Raw genomic sequence first — 19,817 nt, 5'->3', positions numbered from 1 at the left:
AAAGGGGAAGCTGAATTGGTGAACTCTCTGCTGGGTCACTCATTTCTGTGGCTGACAACTTGGCAACTTCTTATTCAGTGGTCATACAAAGCATGTGCTGGGCGGGATCAAGGGATGGCTTGTTGCCCCTGCTTGTCCCCTTGGTGGCACGTGCTTGCATTGAAGTTATGTGGACTTGATGCTTCTTTTCCTGTAGACTTTCTTGTTAATTTATGTTTTCTGCAGAACTTTGTACTCTCTTTCAAGGAGCTGAGCTTTGGGAATCATAGAATCAACTGGGTTGGAGAAGATCTCAGAGATCATCAAGTCCAGCCCTTGTTCCAACCCCACCGTGGTTCCCAGCCCATGGCACTGATGCCACTGATCCACATCCAATCTCACCTTAAACACCTCCAGGGATGGTGACTCCACCCCCTCCCTGGGCAGCCCATTCCAATGGCTGATCACTCTCTCTGGAAAAAATTTCTTCCCAATATCCAGCCTAAACCTCCCCTGGCACAGCTGAAGACCGAGCCCTCTTGTCCTACTGCTGGTTGCTGGGGAGGAGAGCCTGACCCCCACCTGGCTACAACCTCCTGCCAGGGAGTTGTAGAGAGTGAGGAGGTCTCCCGTGAGCCTCCTCTTCTCCAGGCTGAACAACTCCAGCTCCCTGAGCCTCTCCTCACAGCACTTGTGCTTGAGAAGCACCTAAGGAGAGGAACACTTCTTGTTTCTTAAACCTTAAACCGTGGCTTTGTAATCTCATCAGTTTGGTGTTTGCTCCTTGAAAGAGAGTGTGCATGAAGGTGAGGGTGATGCAGATGGCAGCTCTCCACTCCACATCGCTGAAGCCCGGTTCAAAGAGCTCATCTGAGCTGGAAAGGAGGGCCAGGGCAGCCAGGAGGGACAGATGGTGCCTATTTCTGAATTTGCAGTGTTTTCTCCTCTGCCCCCGCCCTCTGAATTATTTTATTAATTCCAGAGACTTCTGTAAACAGAATGTGTAAATACATATAAACATCTGCCTGAGCTGCTCTGGTGTGCATGTCTGGAAGCAGTGGTTTACAAAACTTGCTCCCAGCCTCTGGGCAGAGGAGGAGGAGTGGGAGAGGGAGCTCAGGTGTGGATCACTTCTTATCTTCACTGGAGTCCAGCTCCTCTGGAGCAGCACCCTGAGCTTGCTACACGGAGCAGGGTGCCCTTGGCCATTTCAGCTGGGCTAGGAGGCTTAAAGCCCATCTGCCTTTTTGGAGCCTGGAACAAAATGAGCTGTTTTGTTGGGGGGGGAATGCACCTTGGTCGTGGTTTCATCTGCCATCTTACATCTCTAGGACGGATCACCGTGTGCTTGTCTCCCTTTCCGGGGCACCATCCTTATTTTTACTGATACTTTATTTATAGCTGGTGATGCTGAGCTCGTGAAGGGTTGATGTCATCAGTTAAGTGGGTTTCTGCCACTGGACACTGGAAGTGTTGGGAGGAGCCCCACCAGGCACAATGTTGGGTCACTTTGATGACCATCTAGTTGGAGATTTGACTTGGTAAAGCAAGTAACACAAAAGCATTTTTCTGCTCTTCATTGCTGAGCTCCAGGTGGCAGATTTTGCCAGGTGCCAGGGAGGGCACTCACTGCTTCTCCTAACAGGGTTTGGGTGGAGTTGTCCATTCTGGGACAGCAGCAGCATCTCCTCAAACCAAGGGCAAGCTGTGGGTATAGGAGCTTAGCCATGAGGTGGTTGAGCTAATAATGAATACTTCAAGCTCTGGAGTTGTTTTTCCAGTGGTCTTAAGGCCTTTTAAAATGAAAGATAAAAAAAGCCCTGTTCCTAATCCCCATCTGCAGCCAAGAGGATATTTTGGTGATCAAGTTAGGGGAGAGAGAGGGAAGAGGCTCATGGTTGAGTTGGAGTGGGTATAAGGTATAGGGCAGATTGGTGCAGTGGTGCTCTTAAGCTCGCCCCTTTTCAGTGAAAGAAAAAAAGAAGTTGTCTAAGGTGTGTTTTGGGACTAAAAAAAATTACAAGAGCACTTGGTACAGCTTGGGGTAGGCTTGGAAAGCTTTTACACTCCAGGATTTGCTTGTGGTGAGGAGGGAAAAATAAGGTGCAGTCACTCTTCATCAGAGGTTAGAAATAGGTTTCTCAAGAACCTCTGCTGGCATCTGTGGTTTTCAGTCTCTGTGGAAAGTAAAGAGGTAATATCTTCAATGACACAGCTGCTGAAGTTACTGCTAATGAAGTTGGTTACGTGGTTTCTGAGGAACACAAAAGGCTGCAGCGAGGTCAGGTTATTCAGTAGCACCTGAGCAGATAAAACACCCCATGGATGTGTTTTGTGTGGCATGCTGGAAGGGAAATGTTGGAGCTATTCACTTCTGTTGATGAGATCTGAATTAACTCTGGGAGAAATACCATGCATTATTTGGTGTATCTCCACTGGCAGGTGGGATTAATGGTATCAAAGCTCACATTCCAAGTGAAAATGGGAATGTCCAGTGTCTCCTGTGACTGCTCCACAAGCCTTGTATGAAATCCGTAACTCTGGAGACCTCTCTGCTGGTTGGAATTGGTGATTGAATTGAAGAAGGTTTTTCGAGAAGGGAAGGGGCTGACAAACATGGTTTAAACTCAGAGAAGTTGAAAAAGGGGAGGAAAAATTAGAGAGGTGGGAAGACCTGAGATGGAAAAGTTGGTGTAGGAAGTGGCATCCACCACTGTAGGATGTTTTTGGGAATACCCCAGTGAGGTTGGATATCACTGCAGCCCCGCTGCTGGGATTATTGGGTTTGGTAGCATTTAGCAGGAGCACCTGGTGCAGAATTCATTGTGAATACTCATTCATTGTGAACTGCTGGAAATCATTTAAACTCTGCTGACTTTATGCTGAAGATCAGTTAAAGCTCTTTGGATTGATTTTTTTGAGAGATTATGTGCCTGTACAGTCTCAAAACTCCTTTCTACCTTTTTCTGGAATTGGAATGGAGTGGCTGGTAACCCACTGAAGGGAGCAAAATATCTTAAAATACTGAAGAGCTCCAAGTATTAATCCAACATCACAACACTTAATTTACTGCTGGTTGATGCCCTAATAAGTGTTATAGTTTCTGAATGGATACAAAGATCTTCCACTGATGTTTTTTTGGGGAGAGGGGGAAGGACAACACCACTACCCCTACAAACACTTATCCTCAAAGCAGTTGCCAAGAGGGCAAGGACAGAAATTTCTCTTGGCTGTCCTGCCACTCATCTCAGGAATGTGTGAGCCTGGAGCACACTCTGGATACAACTCTGGCTGTTTTCCTGTCCCTGATTCATAGCCTGAAATGGTTGCAGCTCCCTGTGTGGTTGGGAAGGACCTGCAAGAGGAAAAGGGAAGAAGCAGGTGCTTCTTGTGTGCAGGAGAGGGATGGGACGTGTGCTTCATGCTGACATCTGTTTCATTCAGTCCCCAAATTTGAAGCACAAGTGATTTGTCTGCACTTGGCAGCTGCCCTGTGAAATGCTGTCAGGATGGGTCCTGGACCCTTGGGTGGGAGCTCTGGACCTTGTGCTCAGTGAGGTGGGTTGGGCCGTGGCTGTGGAGCTCACACATGGGAGCGGAGGAGCTGGGTTTGCTCTACGTGCTGTTCCGCAACTCGCGGCCCGGTGGGGCTTCTGTGATGAGGAGGAGAGGCTTCCCGCTGCAGCTGCAAGTTTAAGGGATAAACAGGAGGAAAAACAAAAGTATTAGTACAGTTTGTGCTGGGTTGGGCTGTCCAGACTGCCAGTGATCAAAAGGGAGCAGATGTGGTGTGTCTGGGTGGACTTGGCAGCCCTCGTCCTGGAGCACAGCCCTTCCCTGGCCTTGCATGCTCAGCTGGATGCAGGACATTGTGCTTCTGCCTTTAAACCACGCTGTAAACCTGAATTGCATTCATTTCTTCCTAATTTCTTAATGCTTTTCTTTTGGGAGAACGGTGACTGTCTTGAGGAATGGTGGTCGTTTGTCTGAGCAGACCAAAGGTTAAACCAGCTCCTTGCCTGCAAGTTCCTTACCAAGCTTTCACTGTTTTATAATTTCCTTTTACATAGGTTTGGAGGTATTTCCCCCCCCATGATGTTTTGTTTGAGTACACTTTTAAGATCTGTGGTTAGTGGTGGGTATTAGGCTTGAGAGATTATCCGGGGAGCTGTTGGAGCACTTCATTGTTAGACTCGGAAGTGGGAACTGGGTGAATTAGTTGCTTTTAAAGGGATTTAAGAGCAGTGTGGGAAAAGGGAGAGCTGTGAGTTTTCTGTGTGCTGGCGCTCAGCATCCACCCAGGCTTGGAGAACAAGCTCAAAGATCTCATAAGCAGGACTTAATGTTACTTAATTTTTTTTTTTTTAGTTCAATGCTCATTTAAACACTATATGGGGACTATCCTGTACAAATGGACTTGGCACAACTCCATGCTGGTTTGCTATAGAGATACAAATATTTAGGGAAACTTTGCTTAGCACATACATGACTAAATCCCCCTTTTTCAGCTGTAAAAATGTCTGTGTTAGGGGGGCCTTGAAAGCTCAATATTTGGAGGGAAGGAGTTGAATCTTGAGAAGACTTAATTAAAAAAAAGATTACTTTCTGAATTGCAGTGTAATACATGACTTCAACCAGACAACACAATGATTTTCCTCTGCATCTCCGTGCTCACAGATTTACCCACTGAAGTTCATCTTATTTCCAAAGCTTATTGGTATGTCCATGAAAAGGCTGGGAACAGCCTGGCTTTGTTTTCCCATGAGCTGTGGGAGACTGAGCTGGGGGAACATAGATTACTCTTCAACCAGCGAGTCTGGGGGAGGATATGCTCATGTTAGGCAATGTGGTTTAAATTTGCAAGCTATTACTATCTGATCACTTGGTTAATGAAGCGGTGAATAATTTGTGTCCTTAATGTTCCTTGGAGGTTGAAATGCCCTTAAGAAGCCAATCTGTCCAACTGCCCTGGCTTTCTACAGCAAGAATAAAAATAAAAAGTAACCAGCCCTGGTTAGGTGACCAGCTCAGTAGTACCTGAGGAAATGAAGCAGGATGTGATCAGCATAGTGACTGTTTCTCTATCAGTGACCTTTACATGAGTAAAAAGTGCTTTGTATACAAATTTTTAGCTGCACTCTCTCCAACTTTCATATTTTGTGTTTTTTTAATTTTTTTTTTTAAATTTGTGGATTTTTTTCCTCCCTGTTCACGTTTACTCACCTTCAGTACTTAGGGGTTTGATAAAAGATGACTGGGAGGAGGAAGGAATTACACTCTTGCAGCTGAAGTGAGAGGTAGGAGGCTAAGCATGAATGCCTCCTAAAACTCCCTGAAGATCTCTTCCCAGGTCTCATCCAAAGGAAACTCTGCTTAGTCCAGCAGTATTTTACCAGAGTGATACTGCCTTGTGAAGGGTAGGGCAAGCTGCTCACTCACCCTCAGCAACATCAGCTATTCCAGGAAAATCCTCCCTGCTAAGTTGCCAACACTATCAACTTCTTATCCAGGATTGTACCTCATCTCCACCATCATCATCACTGTCCTTCAGAAATGGGGATTTCTTTAAACACTTCTTAAAAGAAATGTAAATGGCTGGGGTTTAATGGACTGAAAATTAGCTTTTTCCTCCTATCCTTAGCTTGACAAAAGATAATTAAGATAAAAGTTCAAATAACTCCTTGCAGAAGTATCCCAGCATGATCTGGAAGTGATTACATTATTGCTGGTATTGATTTAAGGCTTCTTATCATCTCTGTGAAATCTAGTGTATCTAATCATGGACCTATTGCTTTTTTTTTTTTTTCATAGCAGGGCCTTTCTTTCAATTGGCTTGTATAGACTTGAAATTAAACTATACTGTGTATACTTGAACATTTTTTTATGTGTTAAGAAAACTTAGCAGCTGTCTGAGTTAACATGCTGGTAGTGGAAATGTTGAATGAGCTTAATAATTACTTTTTTTCCTGACTTTTAAAAGGAAATAGAATATATATATTTTTAAAAAGTTGTGGGTTTTTTTTTTTTTCAAAAAAGTAAGATTTCTGTTGTAATGAAAATAATCTATAGCAAAATATAGGGTCACCAGGCCTTGGTGAAAGGAAGTCTGAGTGTATGTGCTACTTGTCCATGTGTTTGAAGCAATTCAAGTGTTATTCTTTTTTTGGGAGTAGAGCCATTGACTTAATCTGCTCTCCAAATCTTTGGAGGAGTGAGACATCCAAGGAGGTTATCACTGTCCATTTACTCATCCAGAGGGAGGTTGTTACATCTGATATTGCTGCATAACTTTGTATGTTCAAGCTTTTTTTCCTGAGAGTGCTGTGAGAGGCTCGTGGAGTTTTTTGCAGTGACTCAGGAAGGCATGGCTGTTCATTGACTCTTTGCAAACAAGAGGCAGTTGTGTTTCTCTTGCTGGAATGCATTGCCCTATGGAATTAACACTCCCCTAAGAATCTGGTCTGTGCCCTGTCATGTCCTACATAGTTTCTGAACCCTTTGCTCTTCTGCTTGGATGGGTAAAAGGAAGAAGCTCTCCACAATAATGACAGTTCTTGTTAATGCTATGGGAAATGAGGGATCTGGGATTAAAATATGCAACTTCATCTCTCGCAGCTTTTGGCTTCTGCAGTCGGATGTGACTCTGTTGTGGAGTTGAGCAGATGCAAGGCTTCCCTTCTAAGTCTCAGCCAAGAGGCTGGCACGTAGGAAGCCATATGTTATTAATTCCCCTGCTCCCAGGGCTCCTTCTGACCCACCCCTCATTTTTTAGCATTACCAGGAACTGTGTGTCACTTTGGGGGAAGTGGCTGCAAATGCCTCGCTTTACCCAGGCGGATCTTGGCAGCCCTTAGTTGTCCTTCTGCGTGTGTCCATCTGCTGCCTTGTGTTTAAGACCAGCAGTAAAGTCTTTTAATCTCTAGCAACTCCTATTTTCAATCTAAAAACACTATAGAGCAAGGTTTGGGTTTTTTTTTTTACTTTAGTGTGAAGTTCTGTAAGGAAGAGTTTGAGGGTAGAAGGCAGTGTTGATGCTGAACAAGAGTCCTTCCCCCACTGCTCCAATGCATTTGCAGCATTTTCTTAACATGGACAGATCCTGGGTTTGACTCATTGTCTCCTTTCAGGGACTCGTGTGACTGCTGAATCTCCTTTGGTAGAACATTTTGCCTCTTAATTTTATGTCATTGAAGTAGAGATCCAGCATGATTTGCATTGTGCCAGAAGACAACTCTCTACCGTGGCTGATGTGTGCTGCTATTGAGGGTTTAAAATTAGGGTTTTTTCTTGCCTATGACTGGCCCTATTAATTGCTTTTAAGGATAAGGACTGATATTCCTTTGGTATCAGAAGTTTACTGGGAAGTGGTAAACTTTTAAAAATTATTATCTTACCAGGCCATCAAGGAAACAAACCTCTAGAATTTGTACCATTTGGTATCTCCTGGATTTTGCTCCATTTCTATTGCACTGTTATATGAATCTTTTTTTGAAGTGATACTGTGAAGATTAACGTTTGGGCTTGTGTGGTGGCAGCTTCACGTGGCCTCTGAATGAGGTACCTGTCTAGGCAACAGAGTCATGGGAATACTGTGGGACTTGACAGTCTGAGAATACAAGAATTTAGTGAAAACAAAGCCTTGAGAGTGTTGTATTGTTTGAGATTTCACAAAGGCAGTGGCTTTACAGATGGGCTGAAGGGGCTGTTTCTTCCCCTTTCCACCCCAAAAATACTATCAAAAGTGTCAAAATACAAACTAAGGACTCTGAAGGCACGGGAAAGACTAATTGTCTTAGCCTTGTGCTGTGGGCTGCCACCAATGGGCAACAAATTATTTGAAGTTTTAATGTGTGGTAGTTTATATTACTGATTGAGTTATGAGAGTTATTATCTAACTTGAAAAAAAAAAGTACTTTTTTTTTCTTCAACTAGGGATTCAGTATTTTAAAAAGAATGTCACTACCTTAGCAGTGCTAATCAGAAAATGAATATTTAAGTTTCTCTCCTGAGAAAAATACCTTATTTCTTGTAGAGTTTGTTTTGGATTTGCAGCAGTGCAGTGTGCCTGAAGAAGATCTCGCCGTTCGGTGTTCAGTGCAGATGATTAAACTCACTTTTTGTGCAGTCACCGTCTTTTTAGGCAGTGCTGAGGAAATCCTGAGCTGTCCTTATGCTGCTGAAGAACCTGTGTGACCGGGGAGGATGTGGTGTGATCTAACAGATCATGGCACGTGCCCGGCACGGCACTTGGGGACGGGAGGTTTGTTTCCCCCTGTGCAAGATGCTTCTTGGGCTTTTGGTGGGAGGCTCTGAGCCATCTGGGAATGCAATGTGTGTATTTGTGCAGCTTCCACCAGGCTGCTCAGCCTGTTCTCCAGCACAGCTGCCTCGCTGCTCTGCTGCTAACCAGGTGAATAATTGCACATCTGGAATTACCAGGGTTCCGTTGCGTTCCTGCCGCTGGGAACCAGGCGCTGACATTTACCTTCGTCCCACGTGGTATGGGCTGTGTTTCAAGACCAGTACATAAACCCAACCAATTAGAAATTCCTGTGGAAGGTCTTTTAAATGCATTAATATTAAATTTTTTGTATCTGCTGGGGCTGTTGTAGGAAAACATGTTTTGCAGGAAACTCCTTTGATGTCACACTGTCTCAGCAGTATCCCAGGGGGGTGTTTGGTCCCACTTCAGTGGGGCAGCGACTCTGTCGGTACCTTCTTCGCAGTCCTTCCTTTACAAAGGAGCAGCACAGTAGTGCTGTCTCAGTCTGGACATCTCCCTCGTATACAAAATTGTGTGGAAAAGCTGTGCATGTACCTATTGTTTTGCTTTTTCACAGTTTCTCTGTTCCTGATGGGCAACCTTCCTGGGTGGAAGGAGTTTTGATCTGCAGGTAACTGTCCAAATGTAGGTTTGGTGTGGATACACTGAGGTGTTTCAGACCCTGATGCGAAGCAGATTTGGCTCTGTTCTAACCTGTCAATTAAACCAAGAGCTTCAGATTTTGCAGCTGGAAGTATTGAGAAGCCTGGAATTAGTATTACCTTTGAAGGGTCAGTGGGGAACATCCAATTTCATTTTCTTTGTTCGTGGTGTTCCAGAATAATCTTAGGGAGTTGCTTCTGTTGCTTCATGCTAAGCCATGCTGCCTTCTCAAGTACATGTAGTTTTCTGCTGAACTCTTTTCTTAGAAATAGCCTCTGCATGTAGTAGTGCTTTGCCCTTCATGTGTGTCCAGACAGGACGTGTGGATGAACATGAACTCACACGACCGTGTGTTTAATACACCTTTGTGACTTCCACGAGCGTTGCCAGTTTGTGTGGATTATTCTCCAGAGGCAGAGTTGAAGGCACATGCTGGCTGTTACTTGTGAGTCCGGAACTGGAGCGCAGTTCCTTCTCTGCTTCAGTAAAAATTTGGAAGAGCTTTGCTTCTGACTTTCCAAAACATATTTGAAACATAACTCAGTGGCAAGCTTTGTTTTGGAAATGGCCTCGCTCCAGCAATGGTTTTGTTGAGTGCTGTTTATCCCAATTCCTTCCCCGGCTTAATAGACTGAGAAAGTAAAACTGTTGTGTGGGTGGGTGGTTGAAAATGGGCCGTATGGATATTGCTGCAATTTGTGTTTCATAAATAGTGGTAGCTTGTGCGTAAGCCTGTAATTGACTGAAAATGCATTAAGAGATAGTACGAGGGCTTGTCAACTGCTGCTTAAAATCCATTGCTGGAGCCTCTTGGGAGGAGGGGGAGATGGGGAGAAGGGAGATATGCAAACTGTGCAGCGTTAAACGCTGTGATTCAACTGCGCTCCAAGTTAGTTTTCTTAAATGTTTACTGAAGAAGGCAAAACTTTAATACTCGAGAAAAGAAAGCTGTCAAGTCTGCAGTGGGCCAGGCAACAGTATTATTCCCAAATAGCAGTGGTGTTAATTATGGCCCGTGTCTGAAAAAAATCTGGGGCTGGCGAGTGGGAGATGGAAGAGCTGGAGGGAGATTAAACCATCAAAATTCCAGAGCAGTTAGTGTTTTGTGCAGGGAACGTTTCTGGCCTCTCCGTGGCTGTACAGCCAGCAGTGTTGGAGCTGGTCTGGAAGGTCGTCTTGCTCCCAGAGCTGCTGAACTTGCTGCTGCTCAGGGCACTCACTGTATATAGACCTGTCACTTAATTTGTCCTTAATTAGGCTCAACAATTGGAGCTGTGTGTTTTTGATATGTAATTCAGATAGGAGCAAAGCCAGGTGTTGGAGCTTTTGCAGGGTACTAGTGCGTGTGGGGGGTGAGTGGGGAAAGTGCTGCCTTTCAACAGGGGAAAAGGCTTCAAAATGTTATTTAATAGAAATTAGTGGCTGATGGAGCCATGGGACTGGGTCGAGTGACAACATTCCCGTGGGAGCTGGTGTACTCCCCTCTGGGAATGCTGGGCTGGAGCAAGGAGCATCTGACCCACACACACGGGCACCATCCAGGGTAACTTCCATGCTGCCTTTGGCCAGGATGTTTTTGACTCCGGTCAGTTGGGTTTGCTGAACTTGTTAAACTGAAATCTTGCCTGTGCTTTGACTTCAGGTGTGCTGGGTAAAAGTGTGTGTGCTGAGAGCAAGGGGAGGGCATCGACCTGCTGGAGGGTGAGGCTCCTGGGAGGGCTTGCAGAAGGAAAACAGACCTCAGGAAAACCTGTTAACATTCCTGCACTAACAACATTCACAAAATGCTTTTTGTTTAAATTCCCCCCCCCCCAAGTCAGTAAAATCCTAGTTGTCCTTTAAAGAAACAGTTTTGTAATTCTCACCAGATTATCTGATATTAAATTTGCTTTCAGGGTACAGCACTACAGTCCAATAAACTAATTTTCTTTTTACAAGAAGTCCTGTGTTTGCTAATTGGACAGATACCACATTTAAAGAAGCTGCAGCTTATTTCTTGTTGAGCTATTTAAACTTTTGGAGTTTGAAAGTCATTTTTAGTCTCTTTTTTCCCAGTCGTTCTTTGATCCCCACATCACCTCTGAAAAGCTACAGTTGGAAGTGAACATCAGGAACAGTCCCTCCTACTGTCAAATTAAAATTTCTGAGGGGGAATGATCCAAATGGGATTCACTGTTTAAGTTGAATACTATGAGAATGACTGGAAGGTGGGTGAGATTTGTTGCTTTCTTGTGATTCCTGTGGATATGTGGTCTTACACAGGAAACGTTCATGAGGGATGCCTTTCCGTGTTGCCAAGGTTGGGAAATGTCCAATTTGATGGAAAGCTTTTTGGTGACTCTCCTTTGGCCTCCAGCTGCCACCAGCTCTGATCTTCTAGGGGCTCTGTGGTGGTGGTTGCTTGCTTCAGTTTTTACTGGATGATAGTTGTATCTCCAACATGAGGAAAACTCTCATCTTGCTTGGACACCAAGGTCCTGCAGTGATTTGGAATGGGTGGGAACAGTCACTTTTAAAGGGTTGTTATTACTGTTGATGGTGTCATTATGGGCTGTTGGTGATGGAAGGATGATTTCTTGGTAATTGCTGTGCATTCTTCTGCTGAGAATAAAGGGCAAAAGACGACTCTTTTGTCTTTTCTGCATAAGGAAACTATTTTGATCAATTTTTTTTCTTTTTGTCTTTGCCTCTTGGGTAAAAGCCCCATTTTGGAAGAGTAAACCCCCATTTTCCTGTGCTCCTTCATTTGGGGGAGTGACCTGATTTCACCCATACCTGTGGTGTAGGGTCGTGCAGCAACTTCAGGATACAAGGAGATGAATTTTCCAAGGATCCCAACCCACTATAACCCCAATGCAGCTCATCTTGGTGCCGACACTGGTGACAGGAGGTAGCTTTGCAGTCCAGATATGTGAATGGAGCCCTCTCCAAAATGGCCCGTGGTGTCCTTGATCATCCAAGATCTGACTGCGCTTGCCAAGTCTAAAGTGCCTTTTTAAAACGAGCTTTTATCGTTTGTGCTGAAAAAGGACTTTGAGGCTTCCTGTTCAGATAGGACTTTTGTGCTGGATATGGGATCTTTCCAGTCCCCAGTGAATAAACACAGCTGGCTGTTTTGGGAAACAGACTTAACATCTTTGCATCAAAGCTGTACAAATAAGGCAGCAAGCTGTACCAAATTATTGGATAAGGTTTTCTGACTTTTACACCATCTTAAAAGTGATCAAATGGAAAAAAAAATGCATTTTTTACGAGGCTGCCTTCAGCCCGTGCAGGGGGAAATAAGCTTTTCCTCCTCCCCCCTTTGGAAACATGACTAAAACAAGCAGCCTCGATGACTTATCAATGTTGGATTATCATGCAATAATTTACTGGGCAGCCTCTTGCTGTCCAGAGCCGCCCACGCACAGGAGTCAATGGTGCCTTTGTTTGGGAGCGCTGGAAGAATGCATGATCTAATGGGGTGGTGGGAGTTCACCTTCGTTCCAGTGCACTCAGGGCTGTGCTCATTCCCCCAGCGTCCCAAACACGTTTCCTTCCTCTGTCCCCAGCTTACTACTTAAGGCTCCCAGAAAAAGCAATCCGTGTTTATGTCTCTGACAGGCTCTTTTAAAACCCAGGCACCCATCTGTGGAGGAGCTCCCCAAGCCAGAATCTTTGTTTTGGTGGAGCATGGTTTAAGAGAAGACTGTTAAAATCCTTCAGGCCTTTCTTGTTCGTGCTTTGTGTGCATAAATCTTCAGGCTCTTCATGTGAGAACAAGAAAATAAACCTAAGGTTTATTATTACTGGTTTGTGTTCCTCTGAGGGCCACAACTCAGCACTTGAGAGCTGTCATCCGTGCTCCTGTGTGGAGTTATTTCCCCAGTGGAGTTCATCAGAAAGTCAAAATCCTGCATTTTCTTTCTTCAGATGCTAGATATTCCATTTGCTTGTGCAATACCAGCGCGCTCATCTTCCTCCTCCTCCACAAATTTTCTCAGAAAAGCTGGGGAGTAGTTGTAAAGGACATTTGCTCTAGAACTACAGAAATGTCCTGCTTTCAGTCATAAGTTTGGCTTTTTCCTGCACATGTGATGCAAGCGACATAACTTCACGCTTACGTGTCTTGCAGGTGTTGGGCTGTTGTTTAATGAAACTACTTTATTCCAAAATAGCAAGTTTCTTAGGGTGTTTCTCACTCTCCTTCACTCCTTATAAACTCTGTCCTGCTCTCGTTGCCCATCTGCATGCTGGAAAATCCTATCCTGTTCTGTGGAACGGGGTAACTCATTCGCCTTAAAAATTCTTCTCTGTTGTGCAGCCCCTGTGATTCAGAAGGGAAGGCTCCAAGAGTGTTTCTAGCATGGAAAGCTGAGAACTTGGAATGGTTGGTTGGCTCAAGAAGTGATCAGTCTTGAACGAGATCATGTGAACTTGCTGGCCTCTGTCTACTGAGATCCAAGTTTCTGTCCCTTGCAAGGAACACGCTGCTCGTGTGAAGGTTCTGGAATCTGTGTTACTCATAGCTCTTGGTGGTGGGAGATGCTGCCTCCTGCTATGGCCAGTGGCTCTTTATTTGTCAGAAAGGAACAGATGAGTGTCTTGAAGCATCAGTCTGCTTATAGCTGTGTGGTGGGAGAGTTGATGGTTCAGGAAGGGTAGAGTTGAGGCAGGAGTAAGGGCAAATGGCATGGGCATGTTTCAGTCTGGGAAAGGTGACATCTCCTCCTGGGAGTGACAGGGAAACAGGTCTGATGAGCAAAATGAGATGCCAATGGTGTTTGCCCTGTAACTGCAAAATGGAAATGAAATCCAGTCAAAAAGCACTAAGTGGGCATTATTTGTTACTGGTTTCGCTTCAGTTCTTTTAACCTTTGCTAAGACGTGGGTTGTCAGCAGGTACCTGCATGAAAAAACTGCCCTGAAACAGGAGCCAACCAGAAGGGAAACCATTTCATTATTGCTCAGTGGATTTTGCTGAAAACAAATCTGCAAAGGCTTGGTTTGTTGCCCAGTACAGTCTTCTCAGGTGGATTAGTTTTCCCCTGGGCAGCAGAACTCAGTGGCTGTATTTTCAAGCTCGCTGCTGGGAGGATGCTTGGAGGGGCTGCAGGGAATGCAGGAGAGGTAGCGTGGATTCTTCCCACATGCAGGGGATTGAGTGGACCGACAATGAAGGAGGCAAGTGTCCAAGTGTCGTCTGGGCTTATCTCACCCGGGCATCTGCTCACAATTCAACACTTGTAGTCATTGTGCCAGCTGGCAGGACAGTTTTCCTGATGTAAATTATCCATCCGTTCTGAGGGGCCTGAATACAAGGAGACCTTTTGTGCGCAGGGACGAATTCCTGACTTGGGGGGAAAGGGAGGAATTTGTAAAGATCTAAATGGCATTTGCTTACATTTTTCTGGTCTATCTTTACGGTTTTCAGCATGGTGTGTTTCCTGGTGGACCTTGGGATACACAATTGGGCAATAACCCTGCTGAGGAAGGGCTGTAGTTGCTGGTGGCAGCATCTGGTCAAGCCTGACAATGTGAGCAGGTTGTTGGGGGAAGCATCCCCTGAATCAAACAACTCTAAATGTTTCCAAAGCTGCTGCTGCTGCCTCTCCAGACAGCCAGGACTTGCTCTGTTGAATCCATAATTGCAATACTGTCTTGAAGGCTTATAGATGTGCTTGCTTATTGTAGAGAAAGACATTAAAAGTTTTTTCTACGTCAGACTGAATTGCCAGAAGAGGCTGGTTATCTTGTCACCTTGTCACTTGCTGGTGAGCAGCTTCATGCCTTGGAAAAGATGCAGTTTTAAAATGCACAGCTCATGATTTTGAGCTCTGAACACTTTAAAGACAAGTCAGGTTGTGCTCGTGGTCACTGATTGCAGCATGTGGAGTTCTTCCTGCAAAACAGATCTGCCACTTCTCAGTACACAGAGGGAAATATTATCTGACATTTGACACTATCAGACACTTCTAAGTCAAACCGAGATCAAAATAATTACCAGCTTCTAGGAACAGGAGAACAATGACTTTTTGTCTTCTACACGAAATGTTTAAATGTTTAAACATTTAAATGTTTAAAACTGCCTTTCACCTGGTTATTGCTGTCACCATTTCTCAGCGTAATAGCTGCATATGTTTATTCAGCTCTGCAAGACTTGAAAGCAGCCTGGACTGCTTATCTTTGCTAGAAAAAGGCTCTGGAACCTCGAAGAGCTGCCAGGCTGCTAAGCACAGATTTTGTGTTCAGTGTGAACAGTGGGGAAACGTTTATTTCCACAGTGTGTCAGCTGGTCTTGGGTAAACCCCATTGTCCCAGCAGTATTTACCCACGGCGAGCTGCTCCGACCGCTGTCTGTGCATTAACTGCATTCCTCTGTAATGCCATTAACTGCACTTCCCAAGGAGTTACGTTCCCAGCTGCCATAAATGTCTTTTTCACCTGGATTGCTCAGTCGGGGGGGGGTTTGAACGTGTTTTCCTTGGCCTGTCGTGTAAAACTGGAGGTGAAAAAGGGAGGGTCCTTCACCGTTTAGCACAAGGAGTTCCTGTGAAGAACGTTTTCATGCTGCCCAGAGTGCAGCTGGCATGTGTTGTGCCTTTAGCTGAGCTGGGATTTTTGCAAGGAGCTGTGGGAGACCTTGTCTGGGAACACGGATTGTAATCCAGTTGTAGTGGAGCGGGATAAAAAGAGTTCTTTTCCGGGACATGCAGGCTGTGACCCAGCCTTTGGGCTAGAGCTGAAAGCTGTGTGTGAGGGAGAGCACGCGCCCGGCCCCCCCTTCATTCCCAGGATTCTTTTGAAGCATTTCCTCCCCAAAACCATCTTGATGAAGCCTAAACATGGGGGTTTTGCTTCACACCAGAGGAATGCAGTACTAGTGGAGGAAAACTAACCACTCCAAGTCAAAGGAGCAGGATATTCCTGACAATTCAGCTGACACAGCTTAATGGAGCGTTCTTCATTCTGTTGGCTCTGGCTTATTTTTTTTCCCCTCTTAACTCATGGAATGGCTGCTCTTGCCTGATGTCTTCGTTATTTTCACTTGTTGTGAAACTTGCCCAGAGAAATCCCACCAGAGCAGACTTTCAGCCTTATATTTTGCTTTATTTTAGCATGTGAGCTCAAAGAAAACTTTCTCATTAAGCTGTTGACAGTTTAACTGTTGATAAAACCATGATAGTAGGTCTGGTTTTTAGTTGCTGCCCATACAAGGTGTTGGGATAGGCTGGCAAAGTTGCAGGTCAACATGTACCCTGGGGGTTTCCTGCAGAAGAATGAGGAGGCATTTGTTTCTAGAGCTCCTTGCCTTTTCCTGGAAAAGATGGGGAGTAAATCCTGGATTTGTTTGGGATTTCTTTTTCATGGACCTGAAGAAGATATTTGTGCATGTCCAGCCTGTTGGCTTCTGTCATTTTTGAGTTTCTGCGTCTGCATGTTCTTTGCCTCTGAAGCATATTTTGCCTTCGGTGAGCAGCTCTCTTTTTGAGAAGAGACCATGTAGCAGGAGAAATAGGAGACCTGGGAGGAAGCACATGATGCCTGCTTCTTGCCTTGCACTGAGATTCATGAGAAAAATACTCCCAAATCCATGGAACAGGATTAATCCCTTGCACCAGGCAGCAAAGGGAGGATATTGCCTAAGCTACGTTAGTGCTGAGTGTTGATCCTTTGGAGTTTCGAACCTTTGTGGAAAGTGCCAGTTTGGCATTAATGCTGTGATTGCTTCTTGCTTGTCTTCTGTGTGTAAGAAGATCTCATTAAATAATCAACCCCAAACCAACAGTGAGCAAGTACTGAGCAAGAGCCACAGATTGTGAATGGTCTGGCTTCCAGTCTTGTGCTTAGGTCATCTGTAACCATGCACAAGATATAAATAGGGAAGGGTGTTCTGTGGGAAGTACTGGGGGGTTTGTATCCATCTAACACCCTAGCTGTCCTGTATGTCACACACAGACAGTACTTATTGATGGGTGGCTCTAAACACAAGATTGGTCTCTTTCTATCCTTGGGACAGGTAGTTTTTCAGGTGCTGTATGTCTTGATTTTTACTTTATTTTTTTTCCCGGCACACTGATTTCTGGACCCTTTGCAGTGCTTCTCCTGCTGCTTTGGTTCCTCGTGCCAGCCAGGCTGTGGGTGTGACATGCCTAGTCCCAATCTGGTGCACGACCTGGTTCCCTGCCGGCGGGCTGTGCGTGTGTGCCTGGAGGGGCAAGCTGTTCTCCTTGCCTGGTGCCCTCACGTCTGCTCTCACAAACACTTCAGCAGGGGCAAAGCCTCATGTTAAAATTTAACATGGCGGACTTCATTCATTTTACAAGCTGAGGTTAAATCCTTGTGACTCCTACAAGCTGAAAAAACCTGTTTCTCAATCAGCTGAAACTCTTCTAATAGCCTTTTTTTTTTTTTCTTTGAACCAGTGATGGCTTCAAGTTCTGCTTAGAGCAGTGTTTTTCTTGGAAGTGGTGGGAGCATAAAAGAGCGTGGCAGGGACTAAACACCCGAGGTTTTATTCCAAACAAACCTCACGTTGTTTTAGCAAGCTCCCTACGTGCTCTGGGGTGTCCTGATGGTACAGTCTGTTTGCCGAGGTGGAGCAAGAACAGCTGGCACACAGCTGTATGCCTCCTCCTGGGAACGTGCCCCTCCTCCAGCGGGAATGGTGGAGGAAGGTGGCTGAAGTGTGCTCTGGCTCTTGTCTCCTAAGGGGTTTTCTCAGGGCTGTGAGTCCCCTGGGCAGTTGGGGGTAGATGCTCAAGTCACTGGAGAAGAATCCATGAGGGAGAACAATGTGTTGACTTCTACAAGCCTGTTAGGGCAGGGAGGGCAGGGAGGTGCCTAGGAAACAGAGAACGTGGCTGGGTTGTAAATCATGGCACTCTGATCCAAAATGTGTCTTGATGACTTGAAATATACAGTCTGGGAAACTTAAACTTCGTTTTGGTTTTCCAGTGAGTAGAAGAGGTGTGTACTCAGTAATTCAGTGCTGGAAGAAAGGCTTTGTGAGTAATAGAATGAGTTTGAGATATTGTTTATTTTGGGAGGAAGCAGAGGTACAAGCCAGACTCTACAGTGTGACTTTTACCTCTCTGGTTAATACTGTTTCTTTCATACGTGTATTTGGAAGAAATACCATCAAATGCCATCATTAACTTGGGGCCTGGCCTTGGATACTCACAAACTGTTTGTGGGTTTGATGTAGTCTGTCATCTGTTGGGGTAAGGACACTGCTGGGGGTGTCTGCAGGAGAGAACCACACCTTGTGACGTGTGTTTGGTTGCACAGGAGTCCGTAGGTCTGTTTATTTCTCTGTTCAATCTGCCCTCAACTTCTACCTTCTCTTCCTTCACCTTGTCTTTGCGGGGCGATTCAGTACTGGGCTGGAAGAGCTACTCCTGGTGTTCTGGATAGCGCCAGGAGATGTTTCTCCAAAGAGAGAATTGCAGTGCAGCTCTTTCCATTCTTTCCAAGTCCGAGTCTTTCTCACGCCCGTGTCCTCTCACCCGCAGGGAAGGCCTTTGACATCACATACGTGCGCCTGAAGTTCCACACGAGCCGGCCGGAGAGCTTTGCCATCTACAAGCGCACGCGGGAGGACGGCCCGTGGGTGCCCTACCAGTACTACAGCGGCTCCTGCGAGAGCACCTACCACAAAGTCAACCGCGGCTTCATCCGCACCGGGGAGGACGAGCAGCAGGCGCTCTGCACCGACGAGTTCAGCGACATCTCCCCCCTCACCGGGGGCAACGTGGCCTTCTCAACGCTGGAGGGGCGTCCCAGCGCCTACAACTTCGACAACAGCCCTGTGCTGCAGGTGTGTGAGCAGGGCCGAGGTGGGCGGGTGGGCTGAGCGGGCTGGTTTTATGTGTAGTCGTCGTGGATGGTGGCTTTGTGCCTGCTGGGCTGCACTGCAGCCCTTACTCTCGGTGAAAGGCCCTTGCACGGGTAGGTTGGGACAGACATTCCTAAGAGGCGCTTTTGAGCTCTCGACTCCATTGTTAGTAAGTTTGTGGTACAGGAAGCAAAACTGGTGGCACTAAGGTTGATTTGTCACTAGGCATCATGGAAGTGTTCAGAGGATGGATACAAATCTCTACCTGCTTAGAAAGCAGCTGTGGACATTTGTTTCAGATACAAGGACAGAGGAAGGTAAAGCCTCTGTTCAATTTATATTTGAGGCACCTTGTGTGTATATTTCGAGTAGAAAAAATTAAGAAATATGAGATTCTTCTAAACAAATGAAGCATTACAAGAATCCCTGACCTGTTCTCTTACATGTGTGTTGAAGCAGAGCTTCATTCAAGCAGAGCTTGATTTTATCCACAGAATTTTTCTCTTACAAGTGGCTTGGCAAGAGGGGTTTGGCTGAGTTTTTTTGTTGTTCACAGTGGTGGTTGGGCAGTGGGCAGGAACATACTGGAGCAGCAGTTTATCTGATTTACTTGCCACTTTCTGTATTCTGCTTGGTGACTTCCCCAACTTAAATTGTAACAAGGAGCTAAAGCCGTGGGATTTGCACCGTTGGGGCTCCTTGTCTTCCTTTCAGAGCTGTGTTTGCCACCACCTCCCTTTCCTCTTAGAGTAGCAGGAGCAGACTGAGATGTGAGCACCCAGCAGGCTCGGGGCTCGCCTGTCTAGTCCCCAGGCAGGAGAGCAGAATCTGGTGGGTCTCTCTTCTGCAAACAGAAATAAAGATTAATGGGAAAGGAAGAACTCCAGAAATGGAAAAGAACCAGTTTGGCCACCTCGTTCGTGCAGCCAACCCCTGCAGAACACCGTGTCTTATCGTTACGGTGAACATGGAGATTTCAACTTAGCGATGTGTGTAATTTTCTGATAGACTTCTCTATTATAGGAATAGAGACCTGACTGCCAGTTTCCTAAAGTTTGTACAAACCTCTGGTGTTGCTTTTCAGAACTGAAGCAA

The 19,817-nt window shown here is 45.6% G+C and overlaps 1 protein-coding gene across 1 annotated transcript in view; it reads left to right on the top strand.

The window, feature by feature from the left end:
• LAMC1 (laminin subunit gamma 1) overlaps window positions 1-19,817 on the top strand; it is a 63,003-nt gene that overhangs the window by 22,331 nt on the left and 20,855 nt on the right. Inside the window, exon 2 of the mRNA XM_027694864.1 lies at window positions 18,400-18,704. Coding sequence (XP_027550665.1) covers window positions 18,400-18,704 — 305 coding nt within the window. The remainder of the gene's footprint in view (window positions 1-18,399; window positions 18,705-19,817) is intronic.

The sequence above is a fragment of the Neopelma chrysocephalum genome, unplaced genomic scaffold (assembly GCF_003984885.1).
Source record: "Neopelma chrysocephalum unplaced genomic scaffold, ASM398488v2 Primary Assembly neopelma1_98, whole genome shotgun sequence".
In the NCBI taxonomy this organism is placed as follows: Eukaryota; Metazoa; Chordata; class Aves; order Passeriformes; family Pipridae; genus Neopelma; species Neopelma chrysocephalum.
This window is presented reverse-complemented; position numbering and strand designations above follow the sequence as displayed.